This window comes from Danio rerio, chromosome 10 (assembly GCF_049306965.1).
Source record: "Danio rerio strain Tuebingen ecotype United States chromosome 10, GRCz12tu, whole genome shotgun sequence".
Taxonomy (NCBI): Eukaryota; Metazoa; Chordata; class Actinopteri; order Cypriniformes; family Danionidae; genus Danio; species Danio rerio.
The window spans coordinates 31,097,329-31,118,661 of record NC_133185.1 but is presented as its reverse complement, the minus strand read 5'-3'; the positions used below and the strand labels follow the sequence as shown (position 1 = coordinate 31,118,661).

At 36.1% G+C, this 21,333-nt stretch overlaps 1 protein-coding gene across 10 annotated transcripts in view; it reads left to right on the top strand.

The window, feature by feature from the left end:
* Positions 1-21,333, top strand: part of trim3b (tripartite motif containing 3b) — a 59,998-nt gene that overhangs the window by 33,167 nt on the left and 5,498 nt on the right. For all 10 annotated transcript variants that reach the window (XR_012385918.1, XM_073914022.1, XM_073914023.1 and 7 more), the window contains 8 exon segments: positions 1,727-1,908; positions 6,363-6,603; positions 7,457-7,608; positions 9,421-9,601; positions 13,384-14,116; positions 15,580-15,683; positions 16,447-16,614; positions 18,340-18,508. Coding sequence is in view for 9 of the 10 variants with exons in the window: in XM_073914022.1 (XP_073770123.1) it covers positions 1,763-1,908; positions 6,363-6,603; positions 7,457-7,608; positions 9,421-9,601; positions 13,384-14,116; positions 15,580-15,683; positions 16,447-16,614; positions 18,340-18,508 (1,894 nt within the window). In the remaining variant the exon portion in view is untranslated.

Genomic DNA, 21,333 nt, shown 5'->3' with positions numbered 1-21,333 from the left:
ACAAAGATCGACATTTGAAAATTAACATAACTTTTTTGTTTATTTCATTTATTGCTAAGACACAAAAAAGCCAACTGAAATTAAATGATTTAATTAAATGTTGTAAATGAATCAGACTTTTAAATTGTAAATACTGCCACTTGACACATAGAGGACAATGCACAAGATATCTGCGAGCAAATCAAGGTATAAAGGCAGGAGCAGCTCGACTAATATTTTTTACATGGAACTCTATTGTGTCATAAATGGGACTATGTTTTTACAGTAAAAAGTTCATCATTAGATGTTACAAATGATACTGCATTAGTTAATATGATATAAAGCAATATTTTCTAGATATTTTAAAATATTACAGAATTAATTAGGAAATTACCAATGGCAAATTTAATATATACAGGTTTGGTATATTTTTTTTGTCCCACAACCCTCAATCAAGTTAGCTTTTTGGCCCTTTATAGGAAAATGTTTGGGCACCCCTGATGTAGGCGTTCATTTTCTGCGGTTGATACTCTTGCCCCAAAAAACTAAATAAAATAGTTGTGAAAAACAAAACAAAAACAAAAAACCTAGTATATACTTTAGGAACGGTATAACAGATAACTTGGGCGGTTTTAAAACCTTAACTTTTCTAAACCACGGTAAACCTTGAAACAGGTTACCGTCCCATGCCTACACCTGACTCATAATTCAATAGGATTCACAATAATAATCTCAAGATTCAGTCACGATTTTTTTAAATAAAAATTATCTGAAACAAATTTAAGGTGTAGAGTTCTTTCATTTTTTTATTAAATGCCTCACATTTCTTCATAATATAATATATTTTCTGCCATAACTAAATTGCTATTTTATACACAAAATACCCAAAAATTATAATAATATTACAAACTAAAGAAGACTCGTCAATATAAACAAAAAACTGTGACTGTGCTGAAATTTTACATATTTTTGAAAATGTCAGCATATTTATGTTTTCTGGCGTAAGCTGAGGTCTTTGCACATTTAACCTGTCCCTTGCTGAAGAAAAAAACTCTTTCACAGGGGGCTGAGTTGGCTGGTGTGGTGTGGAGTGTGTACAGAAGTGGTCAATAGGCTCTCTGCACCAGGGGACTGACCACTGGGATAAAAATACTGATTATAAAATTACTCATTATATAGTAGCATATAGAGACAGGAGTTGAACATGATTATGAAGGTGAATATTTCATATTACTTGTATAATTAATAGTAAAAGTATCAGTTTGAATAAGAAATAATCTTGAAGGTGTTAAAATATTTAATAATAATAAGAAAATTATTAAAATATACATTAACTAATTTAAAAAGGAGAGGGTAAAAATTATCTAATACCTGCTTCTACAGCAGAACTTTTTCTTTTAGTCTAAAAAACATCTTCACATTTCGCTATGAAAACACTGATGCACAGTTTGATCTCTGTAGAACTTGGAGCAATCCTCCGGTCCAGCTTTCTTATTAATAGTTTTTTTTGTGTATAGATGTCTGTGACATTAGTTTTCACTGTGCTGATGGTTTATTTGCATCCTATTTGTTGTTCTGTTAGCGTAAGTAAATTTATTTTTTGCAGTAATCTCACAGTTTGAATTTTGTCTGGTTCAATTCACCACTGTCATTTTACTCTTCCAACCCAAATCTTACTTGCCGCTGATGTGTTTTTTTTTTTTATCAAATAAATGTTTTTGTTAACTCATCATTTTGTTCTTTTTAGGTTAAGGTTTGTCCTGGCCCTCGGCCCCGTCTTTGGATGTCTGTCACAATGGCAAAGTTTGAGACCGGCCGCACAAGCCCAGTGGTCCGTCAGATAGACAAGCAGTTCCTGGTGTGCAGTATCTGTCTGGACCACTACCACAATCCCAAAGTCCTGCCCTGCCTGCACACCTTCTGCGAAAGGTCTGTATCTGTTGCCACTTTGATTGATAATTAAAAAGGGAATGAGGAATTATAGGAAGAAGATTCAGTAATGAGTCTCAATTGAACTCCTATACTTAGTGGCATTAAGCCTATTAAAATGAGTAATAAGGATCTTGTAATAGCGCCCTCAGTAATTGAAGCATGAATCGGCAGTTATCCTTTTTATAAGATGGCATATGAACTTTGAATACTTGCTTCTGACAGAATTTGGCACGGATGGGGACTCTGCACCTAGAACAGTTTTGACATGAGATGTGCGCAGTTTGACAATGAGACTCTCTCTGTTTGTTTTGGGCTTTGTATGTCAGTGGATGCTTTCCACTGTGATTGTCCGTGTTGTGACTGAAATTTCAGCAGCATTTGCCCTTCTTTCACTTTTGCTGTGTCTAACAGGAGGATCTAATTTATGAAATGAGACCTACTACTATAAGGATGTTTGGATTTGGTCTAAAAACAAAAAAGAAATTAAAACATTTGAAAAAATCTTAAACTGAAAGGCTGCATTTATTTTCTTAAAATATTTGAATACATTTTAAAATGCAGTTTATTCCTGTGATTCAAAACTGAAATTTCTGCATCTTTACTCCAGTCTTTAGTGTCACATGATCAACAAACTATTATTATTATTGTCATTAATAATTAATTAATTAATTAAAATAAAGTTTTTTAGATGTTAGTATCAGTATTGTTAGTATATTGTTTGTATTTAAGATATCTAAAAGCTAGTGTGCTCCAAAACAGTGATAAAAATCGCATTTAGAAGTTATGAAACGCATATAAACATGTGAAGCTTGTAGTTTGTCACTTCTATTTATGCCGAGTTCAGACTGCATGATTTTAGCCCCAATTTTGATTTGCCGACAGATTTTGAGAAATCACAAATGCCTGAAATCACAGGTAAAAATCAGTGCTTGTTCACGTGAGTAACAATCACACATTGTGAACTACCAAAGACGTGATTGAGAGAATTGCAGATGAGTCGCTGACACCCGTGAGGTATTTGGCATGCTAAATATCTGGAGCTGTCGGTGATTCAACTCATGCTGTGTGAATTGTGTTCTGATTTAAAATAACATTGGCGATCACCTACAGCCAATAAGAGAGCAGCATCCACTAGTATGGGTAGCTGCAGGAGGCTGGGGGAGAAGTTAAAAGGGCTTCTTCTTAGTCTGTTTGGACCCAAGAAATGGAGGAAAAACCAGTGTAAATTTGTCAGGAGTGCCCGTGTCTGTTTGATGTGTCATCTGAGAAATACCACATCCAGGTTAAAAATGAAAAAATGTTGAGGTGAAATTGCTAATTCCCTTCAAAACCAGGTGAGCAAAATAAGTACATTTTCTACCCCATTAAAGGCTTCTTTCTCACTATGTAGTTACAAAATCACTATGCTATAACAAAAGGTACCATGTGACCTGCTGTTGTTTCCATGTCTCTTCTCGCTTGTGTTTGGTTGTGAGAGACATAGTTCTCGGACCGAGACAAAGTTGTTGGCGATTCTTCCTAATGTAAAGTCATGGAGTGTGAAACCCCCTGTCGCTGATCCATCCTACACTGTAAATACAGCAACGACGAAGCGCTAGCCCAGATAGTCATGCAGTGTGAAAACACATGTGACACAACTACTTTGAAAGTCTTGCAGTCTGAACTCGGCTTTAAATGGATCAACGGTTTTATTTACATCACCTCATAAATCTCAAGTCATGACCAATATAATGCTCTCTGTATCTATTATGCCCGCCCCCTTTGCATTGGCTTTTCATTTGATGCGCTTCAGCTCAACCACTCTCACTGGCAGAGCAGTAATAAAAAAAAAAAACACTATTGGCTGTTAAAAAGGGGAGGAGCTACACTATGTACACTATTTAATCACTATGTATTTTAGTTGAGATTGACAAACTACAACAAATAAAAAATAAAAAAACACTTAAAAAAATATATTTTTAAAGCACTTAACGGGACTGTGGCGAGGGGGCGTGGCCGAGAGCCGTGGGAACGGGGTGAGGCCACCGCGTAAGTGGATACACCTGCGGTGCGCACCTGCCTCGGATCCCACGGAAGGAGCTCTGGACCATAAAAGGAGGACGGACGGGTGCATAGATTCTTCCACAGGGCTCCCAGCACGTCGTCGCATCTCTCAGCTGGTGGAGGACCGAGTGGCAGCGTGTCTGGAGAACCGAACCCCAATTTTTTATTTTTTTTTTCTCTCTCCCCTTTCTCGGTCTACTCTGTCTTTTCCTCCTTTATTTTTCCATCTCCTTTTCTCTCGACCCATCTAGTATAGGTCTCGCGGGTGCTGTGGCGCCAAACCCCTTTCAGTTTGACGGCAGTCTCCGTGAGGAGCTGCCGTCCGTTTGTTTTGGTTTAGATGGCAGTCTCCGTGAGGAGCTGCCGTCACTGTTATTAATAAATATTTTAAAGCTCCGTCGGTTCTCCGCCTCCTTCTTCCCGGCGGCCCAAAGGGCCGTAAACTTTATTACAGGGACCTTTAAATAATTTCGATTTAAAATTTTTTTTTTTTAGAAATTCAGAACACAGGCAATATTTGAAATACTAATATTTTGTAAAGTTGTTCATTCTTTTTGCTGTCACTTTGTTGAGTTTAATGCATTCTTGGCTTATTTCTTTAAAAAAAAAAAAAAGCTTACTGTACTCAAACATTTGAATGGTTGGGATGTAATAATGATTAGAGATATTGTTTTTTTAAAGAGTATTTAAACATTTTGTGATATGTTATTTTTAACAATGTTAAGTAACATTGCTGTATAGCAGCTTAACCGGATACTTCACCCAAAAATAGAAATTCGGTCACCATTTACTTCTATTTTAAAACCTATATGACTTTCTTTCCCATGTGAAACACAAAAGGAGTTATTTATAGCTCAATACTCGAGTTGTTCCTATCTAAAAAAAAAAGAAAGGCCTTTTCCGGAGCATAGTGACTTAAATTTCATTCGTTTCCTCACACAAAGCTATCAAATGATGCTTAAGTCTTAAAATATAGTGCATGAGTCACTGAGCACTTGTATTAAGGTTTATGGTGCTTTTATTTACACGTCTTGTAGTTTACAGTCCTTGATGCTGTTCAATTCAATTAAAAACTGAACTGCTTGTTGTCTACAATATTATTGTATTTGCTGTTTTAATAATGTGAGCTTATATTATCAAGTCCAAAAACATTGGCTTTGTGTTGAAGCTTATTTTAATGCAGTTAAAGTGTGTATAATTCAGTTTAGGGCAAAAAAATCTCTGTATGTGTTTTGTATGTTTGAATGTTTAATAAGATATGATATACAGTTGAAGTCCGAATTATTAGCCCTCCTGAATTATTTGCCCCGCTGCATATTTTCTCCCTAATTTCTGTTTAACGGAGAGAAAACATTTCTAAACATAATAGTTTTAATAATTAATTTCTAATAACTGATTTTCTTTTATCTTTCCCATGATGACAGTACATCATATTTTATTAGGTATTTTTGGAGACACTAGTATTCAGCATAAAGTGCAATTTAAAGGCTTAACTAGGTTAATTAGGCAAGTTAGGATAATTGGGCAAGTCATTGTATAACAGCTGTTTGTTCTGGATTTTTTTTGCTAATAATAGGGGGTAGAGCTGCATGATATTGGAAAAAATTTACAATCCGGTATTTTATTTTTCTACGATATATATTGCGAATCTTGCTAAATAATATTAAGTATTATTTCAGCAGATGGTTTAAATGGTTCTATTTAGAAAGAATTTGTAATTTTAGAGTAATTAGGAGGATTTTGTTGGCCAGTACATCTGCATAAAATATAATAAACAAACATTGATAAATACAGTAGCAAAGATACAAATAAAATAAACCGTGCTTTATAGTTTTCTGGGAGTCTGAAAGTATTTAGTTACATAAACCGATGTAGTTAGCAAATGTAAAATAGCACTGTATAGTCTCTATTAACCTTTTTTTACATTACATTCTTGTGCCCAAAACCTTAAAACTGCAATGGAATGCTTAAACTATCACAAACCTTACAAATACATGCATTTGAGATACATTTGTGGGCTTACTGCAAAGTGTAACAATACATCACATGTTTTTTCAATTGTGGCTCCTGGTGAACTATAATCCTGACTCCACATTGCAGATCCTTACATTGGGATATCAATGCTGCAACTATATATTGTGCAACCCTAATAGGGGGCTTATAATACTGACCTTAAAAATCTTTGTAAAAAAATTTAAACTGCTTTTATTTTAGCTGAAATAAAACAAATAAGACTTTCTGTAGAAGAAAAACATATTGTTGGAAATACTGTAAAGAATTCCTTACTCTATTTAGCATCAGTTGGGCAATATAAAAAAGAAAATACAGGAGGGTTTATCATTTTGACCTTAACTGTATATGTACAGTCTCTTAATTATGTCTTTAATGAAGTCTTTCTGCTTTCACAGGTGCCTACAGAACTACATTCCCCCTCAGTCCCTGACACTGTCCTGCCCCGTGTGCAGACAGACCTCTATTTTGCCTGAAAAAGGTGTAGCAGCACTCCAGAACAACTTCTTTATCACAAACCTTATGGAGGTGCTGCAGAGAGACTCTGAATGCTCTCGTCCCGAGGCCTGCAGCGTGCTGGAGTCTGTCAGCGCAGCCGCCGCTGGGAAACCACTCTCCTGCCCCAATCATGAGGGCAAGGTAAGCCTCTTAAGAGCTGATGATGAAACCAAATTTGGCAATACTCTGAAGCATGATGGAAAAAAGCAAGGTATTGTTTGTAAAATTGCAGACAGATTAAACTGAAGCTCCCTTGAAATCAAAGATATCGGCCTAATTTAGAAATCGGATCAATAACGATAATCTTGAATATAGCATTTATCCGCCGATAACGATATGGCCGCTGATATATTGTGCATCCCTAATTTATTCACACTTAACTAGGCAGGTCAATCTAAATCAGCAGTTCTCAAAGTCTCAATTCAAAGATCTAAATCTAAATTCTCACCAATGTCAAAGATTATAACAAAACATTTAAAAATCAAAGAAACATTTTTATGCTTTTTTTCTGTTTAAAAATACATTAATAACTTAGTGCAAAAGTGGCAAAATAACACTTAATTTAAGTGTCAGCAATTATTATGAAGAAAAAAACAACTACAACCACAGTTAGGAGACTGGCAGAGCTATGGCATAAATGAAACGCTATTGGCTGTTTCATAAAGGGGGTGAGGCCGCTCCTTATGTCCCACTCTGTTTTCTTGTTGAAGGCCCTTCAGGACACTCAGTAGAGCTACAAGTGAACTGGAATTCCTCATCCACCTGTCATCTCTCTAGATTTCAGCCAATTTTCCATTTGGCAGAGGCTGTTGTGTCTCTTTCTGCTTATTGCTCTGTCCTTTAAACACACCCCTGAAAGCTGCCAGCTTCTTTCTTTTATGTGCCTTCAAAGTCATAATACATGTGTGTTTAGGCTGTTCAGGCCAGTTAGCGAGCATTAGGGCCCTTTGATAATGCATTAGGATGCTGAGTGATTGGTTTGCTGCCCCTGCAGGTGATGGAGTTTTACTGCGAGTCGTGTGAGACTGCCATGTGTCTGGAATGCACAGAAGGGGAGCACCGGGAGCATGTGACTGTTCCACTGCGGGACGTCCTAGAGCAGCACAAAGCAGTGCTGAAGAACCAGCTGGATGCCATCCGCAACAGGTACAAATGTTCATGTGAAACTGACGACTGTATAATTTAGTTCTTCATAATAGCCATGGTGACAGCACATTACAAAATTTTTTTTATCACAATAATTGTTATATAATCATACCTAAGTAGTATGAAATTGTGCTTATGTGATGTCATGAGTTTATATATACAGCTCATGACAAAAAGTGATATTTAACAACATTTTTCACAGTATTACCTATTAAGTGAAAATTGTTTTGAGGAGCACACATGTTTTGACAAGTCTAATTCATGATAGACAATCATTTTATTATTCAATCAGCATAAGACCAAATGATAAATAGTCAAACATGTCCTACCTCGGTTTTCTCTCCACTTTCAGCAACCCTCCACCACCCCAACTCCTCACATTAAGGATGTTTTCACACCTGACTTATTTAGTTCAGTTGAATCACACTAGAGTTTATTTCCCTCCTGTTACAGTTTGTTTGGGCAGGCGTGATTGTAGCAATTGCACTCGTGTGCGCACCAAAAGCGGACCAAAAAAGCGTAATGAGACCTCCTTGAAGAGTTGGTCTCGGTATACTTTCAAACGAACCCTTGAGCGGTTTGTTTATGGTGAGAACATGATCTGAAATAAAACAGACTCAACCGCAAAAAGCACTGCGCCTTTTTAGACCAATCCAGCTTCTGTAGTTCGATGCGCTGTCCCATCTTATGGGGTGTGGAGAAAAAATATTTGTTGATAGCGCTTTACCAACAATTTTAAGCAGAAAGAGAGAAAGGGGAAACACATTACCTGGTGGATCGTTGAGAATATTTCCGGAAGATGACCTTATTGCAGTTTAGCTAAATTAATTCACGCCTCCTCCTGAAGTGACTTGCGATGCGCCTTCACCACTTGCAATGCATTAAAACATTGTTTTCCAGCCGCAGCCACGCTTTATTCTTGAAATGTATAGTTTATCTTATGTGATGTATACAAATTATAGTATACTATGACCAGGGATACAATCAGCCAGTGCAGTCGTCCTTATATAGGAAAAGTGACATCTTGAGTCTGCTGCATGTTTACTTGAGGGAGTTTATTGGCATTTTTTCGCATGTCAATTTTGACCAATCGAAAAGCAGTTTAGAAAATACATTCAGTAACATCTGGCCAATGAGTGATGTGGATTTTGTCACATGACTGCATTTTGGTTCTTTTCAACTGTTTCAGACCAAAACAATCAGTGTAGTGTGAAAAGGACCCAAAAAAGGCAGAGAAATGCTACAATGTATCATTTGTTGCCCCTGGTCCGGACCAAATAAACCAAATCACAGATGTGAAAGCACCCTTAAACCGATTCCTACATAAATCAGAGTGGGGGGAGCCATCTGGAAAAACAGGATTTAGGGTGTCTTTCCCAGCTTAATGCCCTCTGCTCGGACACACATCAAATATGCCAAGTGTGAACTTGTGAAATTATTCTTCTTGGGGAAGTCTTACTTCCTTTAGTTAAAAAAAATAATTAACTGCTAAGGTGAATTTTATTAGCCCCCTTCATAACTGTTTTTTTGATAAGCTACAGAACAAACCACTGTTGTCTTGCCAAATTAAGATAACTTGCCTGTTTGCACTTGAATACTAGTATCTTATAAAATAAATAGTAAAATATTATGTACTGTCATCATGGCAAACACAAAAAGAAATAGTTACTGAAAAATATGGTTTACAAATGTTGAAAAAAATGTTTGGTTTCTGTTTAAAATCTCTTGGGAACTGTTTGAAGAAAAAGTCACTGGGGAGCTCAAACTGCTGCCTTTAACTGTAGCTTCAGTCACTGGTTTCTATTTTTTCAGACTTCCTCAGCTAACAGCCGCCATCGAGATGGTGAATGAAATCTCTAAACAGCTGACAGAGAGGAAGAATGAAGCCGTCAATGAGATCAACATGACATTTGAGGAGCTGGAGAGGGCTTTACACCAACGAAAGGCTGCACTCATCACAGACCTGGAGAACATCTGTAGCACCAAGCAGAAGGTCAGAAAAAAGCAGTTGACAGCCTGTGCTCCTTCTATGTCTCAATTGTGAAATTCTCACCCACTATTTTTGCACCTTTTTGTGTAATTATTGTAATGCAATGACATGCACCATTTGTGAAGCTGCTTAGGGACAGTCATTTTTAAAAAGTGCTGTACAAGTAAGCTTGAATTGAATAGAACAGATTACAGATTTATTTGATCTCTCACCGTATTAATCCCAATTACAAACTGCCTAATTTAAAATTAGATTCTGATTTCTGCTTCTTTTTTAGTGTCTGTAGCAAGCATTTGGAGATAAATCAGACAATTAGAAAGAGCTAGTGAATGGCAAAATAAAGAAAGGCAACTGATTTGTTTGTGGAGAGATTGTGGTCTTCTTTTTAAAATGTATCTCCAGAATCACTTTCAAAGGCCACTGACTGATCCACTGACATCCTGAAGTACATTTTGAATCATTCAATAATGAGATGAAATCACAGGATTGGATGGACCCAATTCTTTCCTATTTTTTCCCCTTTTTACAAATACCTCTTTTTCCTACACATTACTGCTTCATCTTTCATTAAAGGTTGCACTTTTAGTTCGGACAACTTTTATTTAAAAGAAATGGAACAAATTTTGAGAATTTAAATATTGAGATGGGCCAAAATAAATCCCTATGCATGTATTTTGTTCCTTTTTTATTTGTATTTCTTTAAGGACTGTAATATTTAACATATCTGTAATGTTGCTGAGGATAGACTTGCTGTTTGGTTTTGGAGTTGTTCATTGTCTGCTGAAAAAGTTATATTTTAAAGGGGTAGTTCGCCCAAAAATGAGCATTAACTCTCTGTTTACTCATCATTAAGTAGTTCCAAACACTTATCTATTTTTTCTTCTGTTAAACACAAAATAATATATTTAAAAAAAGAAGAAAAAAAAAAGAAAAATGATAATCATCCTCTCCCATAGTTGGAAAACAACACTATGGACATGATTTCTACCATTCTTCAAAATATCTTCTTTTGTGTTCAACAGAAAGTCAAACAGGTTTGAAATAAGTAAAGGGTGAGTAAATGATGACAGAATGTTCGGTTTTGGGCAAACTGGAATCCCTTTCATTCTCATAAACTGCATTTTAACAGTAGATGAACTGTAAGGAGAATAATGACACTTTATTGTACTCAATTTTTTAAAATACTTGGTCACACTTTATTTTGATGGTCTGTTTGTTGAATTTATGGTACATTGCATCTACATGCAAACTATATCTCATTAGGATAAAAGTAGACTGTTAGATTGGGGTTAGGGTTAGTGTAAGTTGACATGTACTTGCAAAGTTTCTTATAGTCAGTTAAATGTCTGTTAAAGGGGCAGTATCAACAGATATTAAGCAGACAGTCTACTAAAACTCAAATGGACCATAAAAATAAAGTGTTACCAAACACTTCACTGATTTATTGGATGTAGAGCTTTATAGGGAGTAACTAAATCTAGATGGACAGGACAACAAAATCATCTTCTCTGCTTACTTTCCACTATATATTCCACCATATATTTTAGATTAGATTCAACTTTGTTATTATTACACATGTACAAGTGATGGAGGATATAGGTATAAGTCATATATGCACTAGTTATCGCATACAGACCCTGATCATGCGTCAATAGTGTCGCCACATTTGTACATTGCTTCCAGGACAAATGTCATTCAACAGCACTAGTCAAGACTAAAGCCAATGTGAAGATGCTGGACTTTAGGGCTGTGTACGAATGTAGTAACGAGCAAACAAAGTAAACAAAGCACAAAGGTTGAAGAATTCATAGGTAAGATTTCTTTCTTTTTTTTTTTTTTTTACCTTTTGTATGTAACAAACCTTTGTGCTCAACAAGTAACATTATAGATGGTAATACAGTCTCTTGCATTGACCATAAGGCAAAGAAGCACCGACTTGCTCTAAATACTTGGCTTATGCTAGTGTTGTTGAATAAAATAAAGCAAACAATGTAAATGAAATATGACAACAAGACGCTGCGGTGCCAGAAAATTGATCGATGGTTCACACGAGTCGTTTATACCATAGAGATTCACTCACAAACGAATCGCTTCCTCCATTAGAATTGGAAGTGAAAGCAGAGAGGGGGTGTGTTTCAGAACACTGATCAGATCAAATTTAACAGGGAGGGAGTATAATACGTTTCCATGCACACAAACACATGCTCCTTGTCGGCAATGCACGTGTGGTCACTTGTCTATCCTGAAAACTCCTGATCATAGATATATGTATATATGTGTATATATCTCTGGCTCCGGATGGCCACGCCACCACTGCACCTTAGTCCGCATTGTTATGTATTTGTGTTTTTTGTGCTCTGTTTTCTCTGTGTTTTTTCCCTCTCTCTCTCTCTCTCTCTCTCTCTCTCGCTCTGTTCCCCCGTATCTGCTCTCCTGTATTCTCAGGTTCTGTTCATTGGTCCATTCAGCTGTCAGTCATTCCTCCCCGGTTACGTCACTCTTACGTCACATCCAATAAGCAAAGACCACCCGTCTTAAAAGTGCGCGCCAGACCACTCGCTCTTTCTTGCTTTCTTGCTTGCATTTTTCTCTTTCGCTGTTTTGTCGCTTGTTTGTATTTACCGCGTGCGTTTAGAAATTACCCCGTCTAACTGTGTTTTGTTGTTGCTTGTTTCTGTGTGCACGTTATCCGTCCGTTATTCGTACATTGTTCTTAGTTTATCGTTGTTTACGAGGCTTGGACGAAGCGGACAGGTAAGGTCACGTGACATACATTTCGCAACACTCAGGACTGCTCTGCTGTCTAGTACACTAGGTTAGTGGCGAGCGCCACTCCTTGTACTTTTTGGATAGATAGATAGAGTAGATAGTTAGGACTCGGAAGATCTTCGTGTGTTAATTATACTGTTTTTTCACATAGTTAGTTAGCTAGATGCTTCTGGGAAGTTAGATTTAGTTTGGGTTTTGTTCTTTTCATTTCTTTAGCGCCACCCGCGTCCCTTCTGCCAGCTCTCTTGTTTTTCCCGTCTTTATTTGTTTCAGTGTTGTACATATTGTAAATAGTATATTTTTGCTTTACTTACTTTTTCTTTATTTTTGATTAATTCGTTGTTGTTGTTCACTTTGGGATTGTAAATAAAAGCACACATTTTTTGGCATTACTTTGGTTGTCTTTCAACTCATTCACTGTTTATATAAATATATTTTAATTAAATAAATGTCAAACCCCACACCCTAGACTAACATCAGGGGTTTGTAACACGCATTCATTTCAAAGGAGCGCTACCCTGTACTAAAATGGTGGCTCTATTGACGCATTCCTTCCAACCAGTAGACAACCATAGCGTAGGTGACATCTAATGTAAATATCTGTGGGTATAAGTTATAAGTGCAATTATAGAAGACTATAATATTTACAGATGGATGTACTATGAGCATAACATACAAGTCATATTAACAAGAATCATTGGTTTACAAATAGATGAACATACTGTACAGGTTGCCATTAATGATCAGGGATATGCAATTCAGTATGAACATAATATACATGTTGTTATTTGCTATAAACAGGAATTACAAATAGACATGTAGATATGTATATCATACATTTACGAATGTATAAGTGCTGTGGATATGTGCACTTACAAACTCTTTGAACTATACATGAAGATGATTTTGTTGAAAATTAGTCTTAAAAAAACGGTCTGAAAATGTGATTAATTTTTCAAGATAACTAATATGAAAGAAAAAGAAAAGGAAATTATCTTCTACCCTGTCTTCCGCAGGTTCTTCAGGCGCAGTTATCGTCACTCCTGCAGGGAAAGGAGCACATCCAGAGCAGCTGCAGTTTCACCGAACAGGCATTGAGCCACGGCAGCGCTACTGAAGTCCTGCTGGTCCAGAAGCAGATGAGCGAGCGGGTGAGTGCTCTCGCCTGCCATGACTTCCCAGAACGCCCACATGAAAATGCCCACCTGGACTGCCAGATCGAGACTGAGGGCCTGCGACGCTCCATCCAGAACCTGGGCGTCCTGCTGACAACGGGGGCTGTGGGACATACGAGCGTGGCCACTGGAGAGGGACTCAGACACGCTCTGGTCGGCCAGCATGTGACTGTGACCGTCACCACTAAAGATAAAGACAGCGAGCTCGTCAGGACGGGTAATGCGGCTCTCCGAGCAGAGATCATGGGGCAGGATGGAGCGCAAGTGACTGAGGCGGAGGTGGTGGATAATAAGAATGGGACTTACGAGGTTGGTTATACACTGAAGGGTGAAGGCGAGTACTTGTTCTCTCTGATACTGTATGGACAGCCGGTGAGGGGCAGTCCGTTCAAATTAAGGGCCATAAAGCCATCGGATGTGCCTCAGTCTCCAGATGACGTGAAGAGGAGGGTTAAATCTCCAAGTGGGACAGGTGGACACATCAGACAGAAGGCTGTCAGGAGACCCTCCAGCATGTACAGCACCACCAAAAAGAAGGAAAACCCCATTGAGGATGAGTTGATTTACAGAGTGGGTAAGAATCATGCTTTACAAAACTTCAGAAAATGCATATTGTAATTAGGGTAAGAATTTAGAAAAAGCTTTCATTTGTTTGACTGTATTGGTATTTGCTAATATGACAATGAAAAAATCTTTCTACAGCCTTTATATATTTTAGTTGATGCTAGTTTTTATGGAATGGATTCAATTCAAAATATGTTATTAGTTAGTGTGCTGTGAACTATCCTGAACAACAAACGTCATTCTGCTGGCATTGAGTTAGAAATAAGTAACAGCATGCCATTGAATTATTAGAGAATAGTGCAAAGATAATTATAAGACAATATATTACTGCTGTCAAATGATTAATTGCATACAAAATAAAAGTTGTGCGTACTGTGTATAATTATGTTTATATAATTATATGCATTACTGTATTGTTCAAAATGTATAAAATATGTTGTATAAAATATATAAATTATACATATAAACATTATATTACATTATATACATTATATTATACAATATATATATATATATATATAACATTTTTAGGCATAATAGTTACATAATTAATCAGCATTTTAATTAATAATCAATTATGAAACTAATAACTTTCATAATATTAAATTACATCTAAATATAGATAATATATTTAATTTTTAATTTAATATTATGAAAGTTATTCGTGCCATAGTTATTTGTGCCAACCTTCAAATTAAAGAAGTCTTTTTGTATAATATGGAGTAAAAATAAGTGAAGCTTATTTATATACTAATTTCAAGAGAAGCGCACATGCTTATGATTGACTGCAGCTGGTCTCGCATTGATTCCTAAATCACTATAAATAACCAGAGTATCTTACCTTAGCCATCTTCGTCTTGAAGAATCCCACCTCCCACCCCTACTCCTCCCCTTTCACTGGGCACGGAGGCCCAGTGGTTAGCACAGTTGCCTAACAGCAACAATGTCACTGGTTCAAGCCCCGTGCTCGAGAATCTCATGAGCTCGGGGCTCTCTCCCTCCCTAGACAGCATGCCAAACATGCTTCATAATTGATCATCAGCTAAGTGTGAACTCTTGAAAGTAATGAAAAGTCTCCAATATTGTTCACAATCATGACTTTATCTTCAGCCATTTTCATAAAAATAATCATAATTATCGGTAGTTAGTCATAATATAGCTGTAAAACAGCTCTTTATTTAACAATGTTCTTGTTGTAAATGCTAAATTTGCTTAATACAGCAATAACAGTACATTATGTATAATTGCATGGATCTAACCTTAAACCAAATCTTTAACTGTAAACCTAACCCTTTATTACATGTTCTTGGTTATTATTACTCAGTACTTCAAAGTATAATTACCCTATAACAAGGACACATTAAAAATAAAGTTCAACTGAGAGGAGTAATTTTTTTATTTTATTTTTATTCCATTTCGATCTGTTGTTAAATGCTGTGTTGATGTTTAATGTTCTGTTTTATGACCCATTAGGCACTCGGGGCAGAGAGAAGGGTGAGTTCACCAATCTACAGGGCATCTCTGCTTCCATCAGTGGCAGAGTCATTGTAGCAGACAGCAACAACCAGTGCATTCAGGTTAGTCTATGAGTGGAGCTAAATCACTATCAGAAAGATTTTTTGTGGAAAGGGCTTTAATTAAAGAAAGAATACTACAAAGAGTATTACAAAGATGTACTGATCAACAACCTGGAAATTGCAATTGGCTTGTTTTTGCTCAAAATGTGGTTTGTTTTTTATTTAATTTGGATGATCTCTGTTACAGACTAGCATACAAAGGGTATTGTTATGATGTGAAAAGATTATCTCCATTATATGGTGCATATTAAATACTAGTGCAGATGCTTTGTTTACAACAATAATCAATGAAACAGCTATTGATACACCAGTCATGATTTTCCATGGCCAATTACGATTTTTTTTTTTTTGCAAATCGGCCAATTTCAATAGCCAATTTTCCCAAATATTTACTTGAATCCAGAAATGAGTCTGTGTGTGGGCAAAATGTTAATTTGCTTTATCGCACTTTAAAGCTGTTGCAGTGAATTTTGTGTACAAATACTGAGAAAATCCAGGCTGTTTGTGGTTTTTGTTGCAGGTGTTTTATATAGCATACTTTCACCAAGCTAAAGCCAAATACTTATGTTTTTACTTTATATTTTCATTGTATGCAATTTAATTAATGTTATGTAAAAATGTAATTTTTTATTTAATTAAAAGAAACATCAACTGGAAGAATTAGGATCTAAGCTGTTTTAGTAGATAATATGTATAATCTACTTAGAAACAGTACCGAAAGATCTTCAATGCAAGGTTTGATCATTTATTTGTTGTAATGAAGGTTTTTACCAATGATGGACAGTTTAAAGCTCGTTTCGGGGTGCGTGGTCGTTCTCCAGGACAACTGCAGAGGCCCACCGGTGTGGCAGTCGACACCAACGGAGACGTTATAGTGGCTGATTATGATAACAGATGGATCAGTATCTTCTCCCCTGATGGGAAGTTCAAGGTGATCTTGATTTACAGTACAATATTTTTCTTATTTTAAGAATGCATTGGCTCAAATCACATGAAAGACTTTTACATTTTTAAATAGTCACAAAAATATCTCTAAAAAGACTTTCACAATTTTTCAAAAAAATTAAATAGTATTTTGTTTTTAAATGAAACAAAACTATTTATTAGTATGTATTAGAGTGATTTCTGACAGTTTATGAATTTGATTATGAGTTTATTTATTATGTATATTTTATTATGTTTTTCTGTTAGTATTAACTACAGTTAGTCTTTTTTATTAAATTTAATTTTGATAAGCTTTTAATTAGTTTACAATAAACTTATTTTATAAACACACACACACACACACACAAAAGCACACACACACACCTTTTTGTGTATGTGTGTATATATATATATATATATATATATATATATATATATATATATATATATATATATATATATATATATATAAAATTTTTTTTTTTTTTTTTTTTTTTTTTTTTTTTTTTTTTTACTTGTTACCATAATTGCCTAGTCAGGAATTATTTTATTATCAAGATGAATGACAGATCAGGGCTGTGTCCATATACCCGCATACTTCCATACTATATAGTACGCTAAAATGAATATGCGAGCCGAGTAGGATTCGAAAATCAGTATGCGAGAAGTACCCGGATGACCTACTTCCGGTAAAATATTGAAGCTTGCATCCCATGCACGCTGCGCTATCCCATGATGCCCCACAGGAGAATTCATGAAAGGGAGTAAAGCGATACAACTGACATGGGTGGCTCACATAATCATGACAACATGAATGTAGTACACCCGAATTCCATTCATACTGCTCACATTCATACTGTATAGAACATACTTTTCTAACGGCTGAGTATTACGCTCAAAACTCAAATGCAGTGCCTACTGAGTTGTAGGCAATTTCGGATGCAGCCAGTCCCTTTAAAGGCGCTCCCTTTAAAGTCCCTTTAAGGCAAGTCATTTCACTCGGCGGCCATCTTTGAAACACTTCTCGGGCAGTATGCTCGGGCATTCTGTCTGAATGGGGAAACATCAAATTCTCCAACACTGCTTGCCAAGCTTACGATTGAATTTCATATAAGGAATCACCAATAAAATTAAACATCACCTGTGTCTTTATTTTAACTTCTAAACATCCAAATCACACAATCTGCAGAAACTCATGTCTGGTTCGAGCCCCTCGTCCATCGTCAGTCTATAGCAATCACTGACTGGCACCTTACTAGAAGGCAGGCTTGATTCGCCATATAGCGATTAATGATTGGCTCCTTTACTAGTAGGCGGTGCTTTACTCACCCTATTGTCGTTACCATTTTTTTCCCATTTGAAAAGATACGAGTGACATGTCTTGTGTATTCTATAGTCTTTGAGGAAAATGATTTGCTTATGTTTATTAATTCTCCAAAGAGCTTCATTCAAATCTGCATTTGATCGAGAGAGAGATTAAGTTTTCACTCTTTTTCAGTTAGTTACAAACAATTAAATGGTGGCCAGTGGTGTAATGCGTCGACACATGTTATTAAAATGTTTATATTATTATTTTTATTTTATTTCTGGTTTTAGTTATTTTAGCTTTGAATTAAACTACATGAAAACCAGCAACTAGCTGAAATAAATTAAGTTTAAGCTCTCCCTTTCTCTTTTATCTCTCTTTCAAGTATTTTAGACGTGTAATTTTTCATCATCTGTGTTCATGCAGAATAAGATTGGTGCTGGTCGTCTGATGGGACCCAAAGGAGTGGCTGTAGACAGAAACGGTCATATCATCGCAGTGGACAATAAAGCCTGCTGTGTGTTCATCTTTCAGTCCAATGGCAAACTAGTGACCAAGTTTGGAGCGAGGGGGACTTCAGACAGACAGTTTGCAGGTACAGTGAAGAAAGCCGGTCTCAATGAACAACACTGTGATGTGGTTGTGTTCTTTATGTGGTATCCCAGCACTCAAGGTTTGCAGGAGTGTTTTAGCGCCCCCTGTTGTTTGCTGTGACACTTGTCTTCTAACTTCTCTTCCTAATCCCTCATTTATCCAGCTCAGAAACTCAGACATGTTGAAATTCATCCCTAAACGTTAAGAAACAAGAGCCTAAGGGTGATTGACTACAAAAGCAACAACTAAGAATCATTCTGGGGAAACAAACGGCACTAAAGGCTGCTGTGTTTTAGACCGAAATGGCCAGATTTACCCAGGCTTCAGTTCCAGTGTCTGAAAGGATGCACCTGTCTATATTTCCTTTGCCTTAGTTTTGTTCCTTTGTTTCACTTTAGCAAACGCCATATTTTGAGTTGCATTATCTGAGTCAGCATTGTCCATGATGAGGCCAATGCATGCGTACATGTTTTATATCTTATATTATATTATATTATATTATATTATATTATATAATTATATTATTTATTATAATTATATTATAATTTTTTAATTAAATTTTATTTTTCTAATCTAAATGGATTTTATTTATATTAAGAAATCAAGTGAAATTAAATTAAATTATTTTAATGGAATTATTGTAGTTTTTATTTTTCAATGTTTAGGTTTATGTTTATGCTACTTTTAAAGTATATTTTAAATACATTTCATTTTAATTCATAATATTTTTTTCATTTAATTAAAACGTTTAGTTTACCGAAAATGTAAATTAACCATAAACTATTATTGTTGGGAACTCTCTTAAATGTTTATTTTAAGTAATATTTGTTTCTTTTTGTTGTTGTTGTTGGTGTTTTAGTTGTAGTCAACTATAAATAAGCCTGAAAATGAGAAACACACAGTTTAAATATGCCTTTTGTAGTTCATGAAACACTTCCTCTCTGCTGCTTTTTTTGCTATTATTAAATACATTTGGGGGCATATAACAGAAATTGTCTTTATATATGTAATGACTAAAATTGATTTTCTGAAAATTTGTATTACAGAAGCAAACATTAACTCACAGGTGTCAAACTCCAGTTCCTGGAAGGCCGCAGCTCTGCAGAGTTTAGCTTTAATTCTAATGAAACACCTAAAACCTACAGGTAAGTGTGTAAAAGCATTGTTGGGTCTAAATTCTGCAGTGATGCGGCCCTCCAGGAACTAAGCTTGACACCTTGATATGAGATTCTTAACCTTTTTTTTTTCTTTTTTTTTTTACAAAATCTTTAATTGTGTTTTTGTATTCGACAATCCACTCTCAGGTCTGTTGCCAACATTGTGCAAGTTATTAATAAGTTAGTCTAAACAAAATGGATAAACAAAACTAATTAAAAAAAAGTAATTTGCATCATAACCAGTAATGCTTCGTGAAGCTGTAATGCTGGTTACAGTTCTTGTGCTAACTGTAACACTATATCATGTCACGCGGTAGTCTGTGGACTAACTACTTATTAGTGTTTTGTCATGGAAAGTAACTCATCTTCAGTTCCTTCCAATATGATTAAACATCTTCATTCTACATTTTTTATCATCAATAAATATAATACTATTGTTGGACAGCGCAATTATAAGTGTAATTGAGGCCAGCTAGCGAAGTGCTATGCAGCTAAACCTCACTCCTCTGACCTTTATAGATGCTCTAGCGGCAGACGCTAGAGGCCATGGTCTTCAGCCTCCTTGTTAGAGCAACCGACTCCCATACAAACAATCGCCAGTTTGATCCCAGCTCAGAACAAGATGGGTGCAGTAGAACCGATGAGTTACACATTGGGGCTCGTGCAGGATGGAAGTGAAGTTTAGGGTGTGAGTGTAACGGAGGCTAGCTAGCGAAGTGCTATGCAGCTAAACCTCACTTTTCTGACCTCTATAGGTGCTCTAGTGACAGACGCTAGAGGCCATGGTCTTTAGCTTCCTTGTTAGAGCAACTGACTCCCGTACAAAGAATCGCCGGTTCAATCCCAGCTTAGAATAAAATGGGTGCAGTAGAATCGATGGGTTACACATAGGGGCTTGTCTGGGATGGAAGTGAAGTTTAGGGGGGTGAATGTAACGGAGGCCAGCAAGCGAAGTGCTATGCAGGTAAACCTCACTCCTCTGACCTCTAAAGGTGCTCTAGCGATAGATGCTTGGGGCCTCCTTGTTAGAGCAACCAACTCCTGTACAAAGAATCTCCGCTTCAGTCCCAGCTCATACTGGGTTGGGTGCAGTAGGAAGGGGCAGATTTATCCAATAAACGAAGTAAGCAGCCGCTTAGGGCCCCAGGAAATTTGGAGGCCACCGATAAATGCCTAGAAGCATAAATTATATACACTGTTTTTTTATCAAATTTTGTATGGTGAGCGTCTAACTAATTAAAACGTGTTTAAATTGAATTAAATTTAACGTAACTATAATGTCTGCACAAATTTGTCTTACACTCCTAATCGTGGAGCAGTCAAGTCGGGTAAAGATTCAGTTTTAAAAACAATTTGTTTTCAATTTATTCATATATTTTTTTTTTTTTGTTGTGAATACATTTTAAGAAAACACATAATTTAAAATGTGGAGATTTCATTAAGATAAAACATGGAAAAGAAGATTCAGTGATATAAGAAAAAAACTTTAATTAAATATATATATTTCTTATTAATTATAATTAATAAAACTAAAAAGGGTGCATTTTAGGACTGTTTGGCCCCATGGCTGGAAATTCTAAGGGCCCTCAAATCACTACATCCGCCTCTTGCAGTAGGACCGGTGGGTTACATAAGCATTTATATTTTTACGTCAGCTTTATTTATAGAG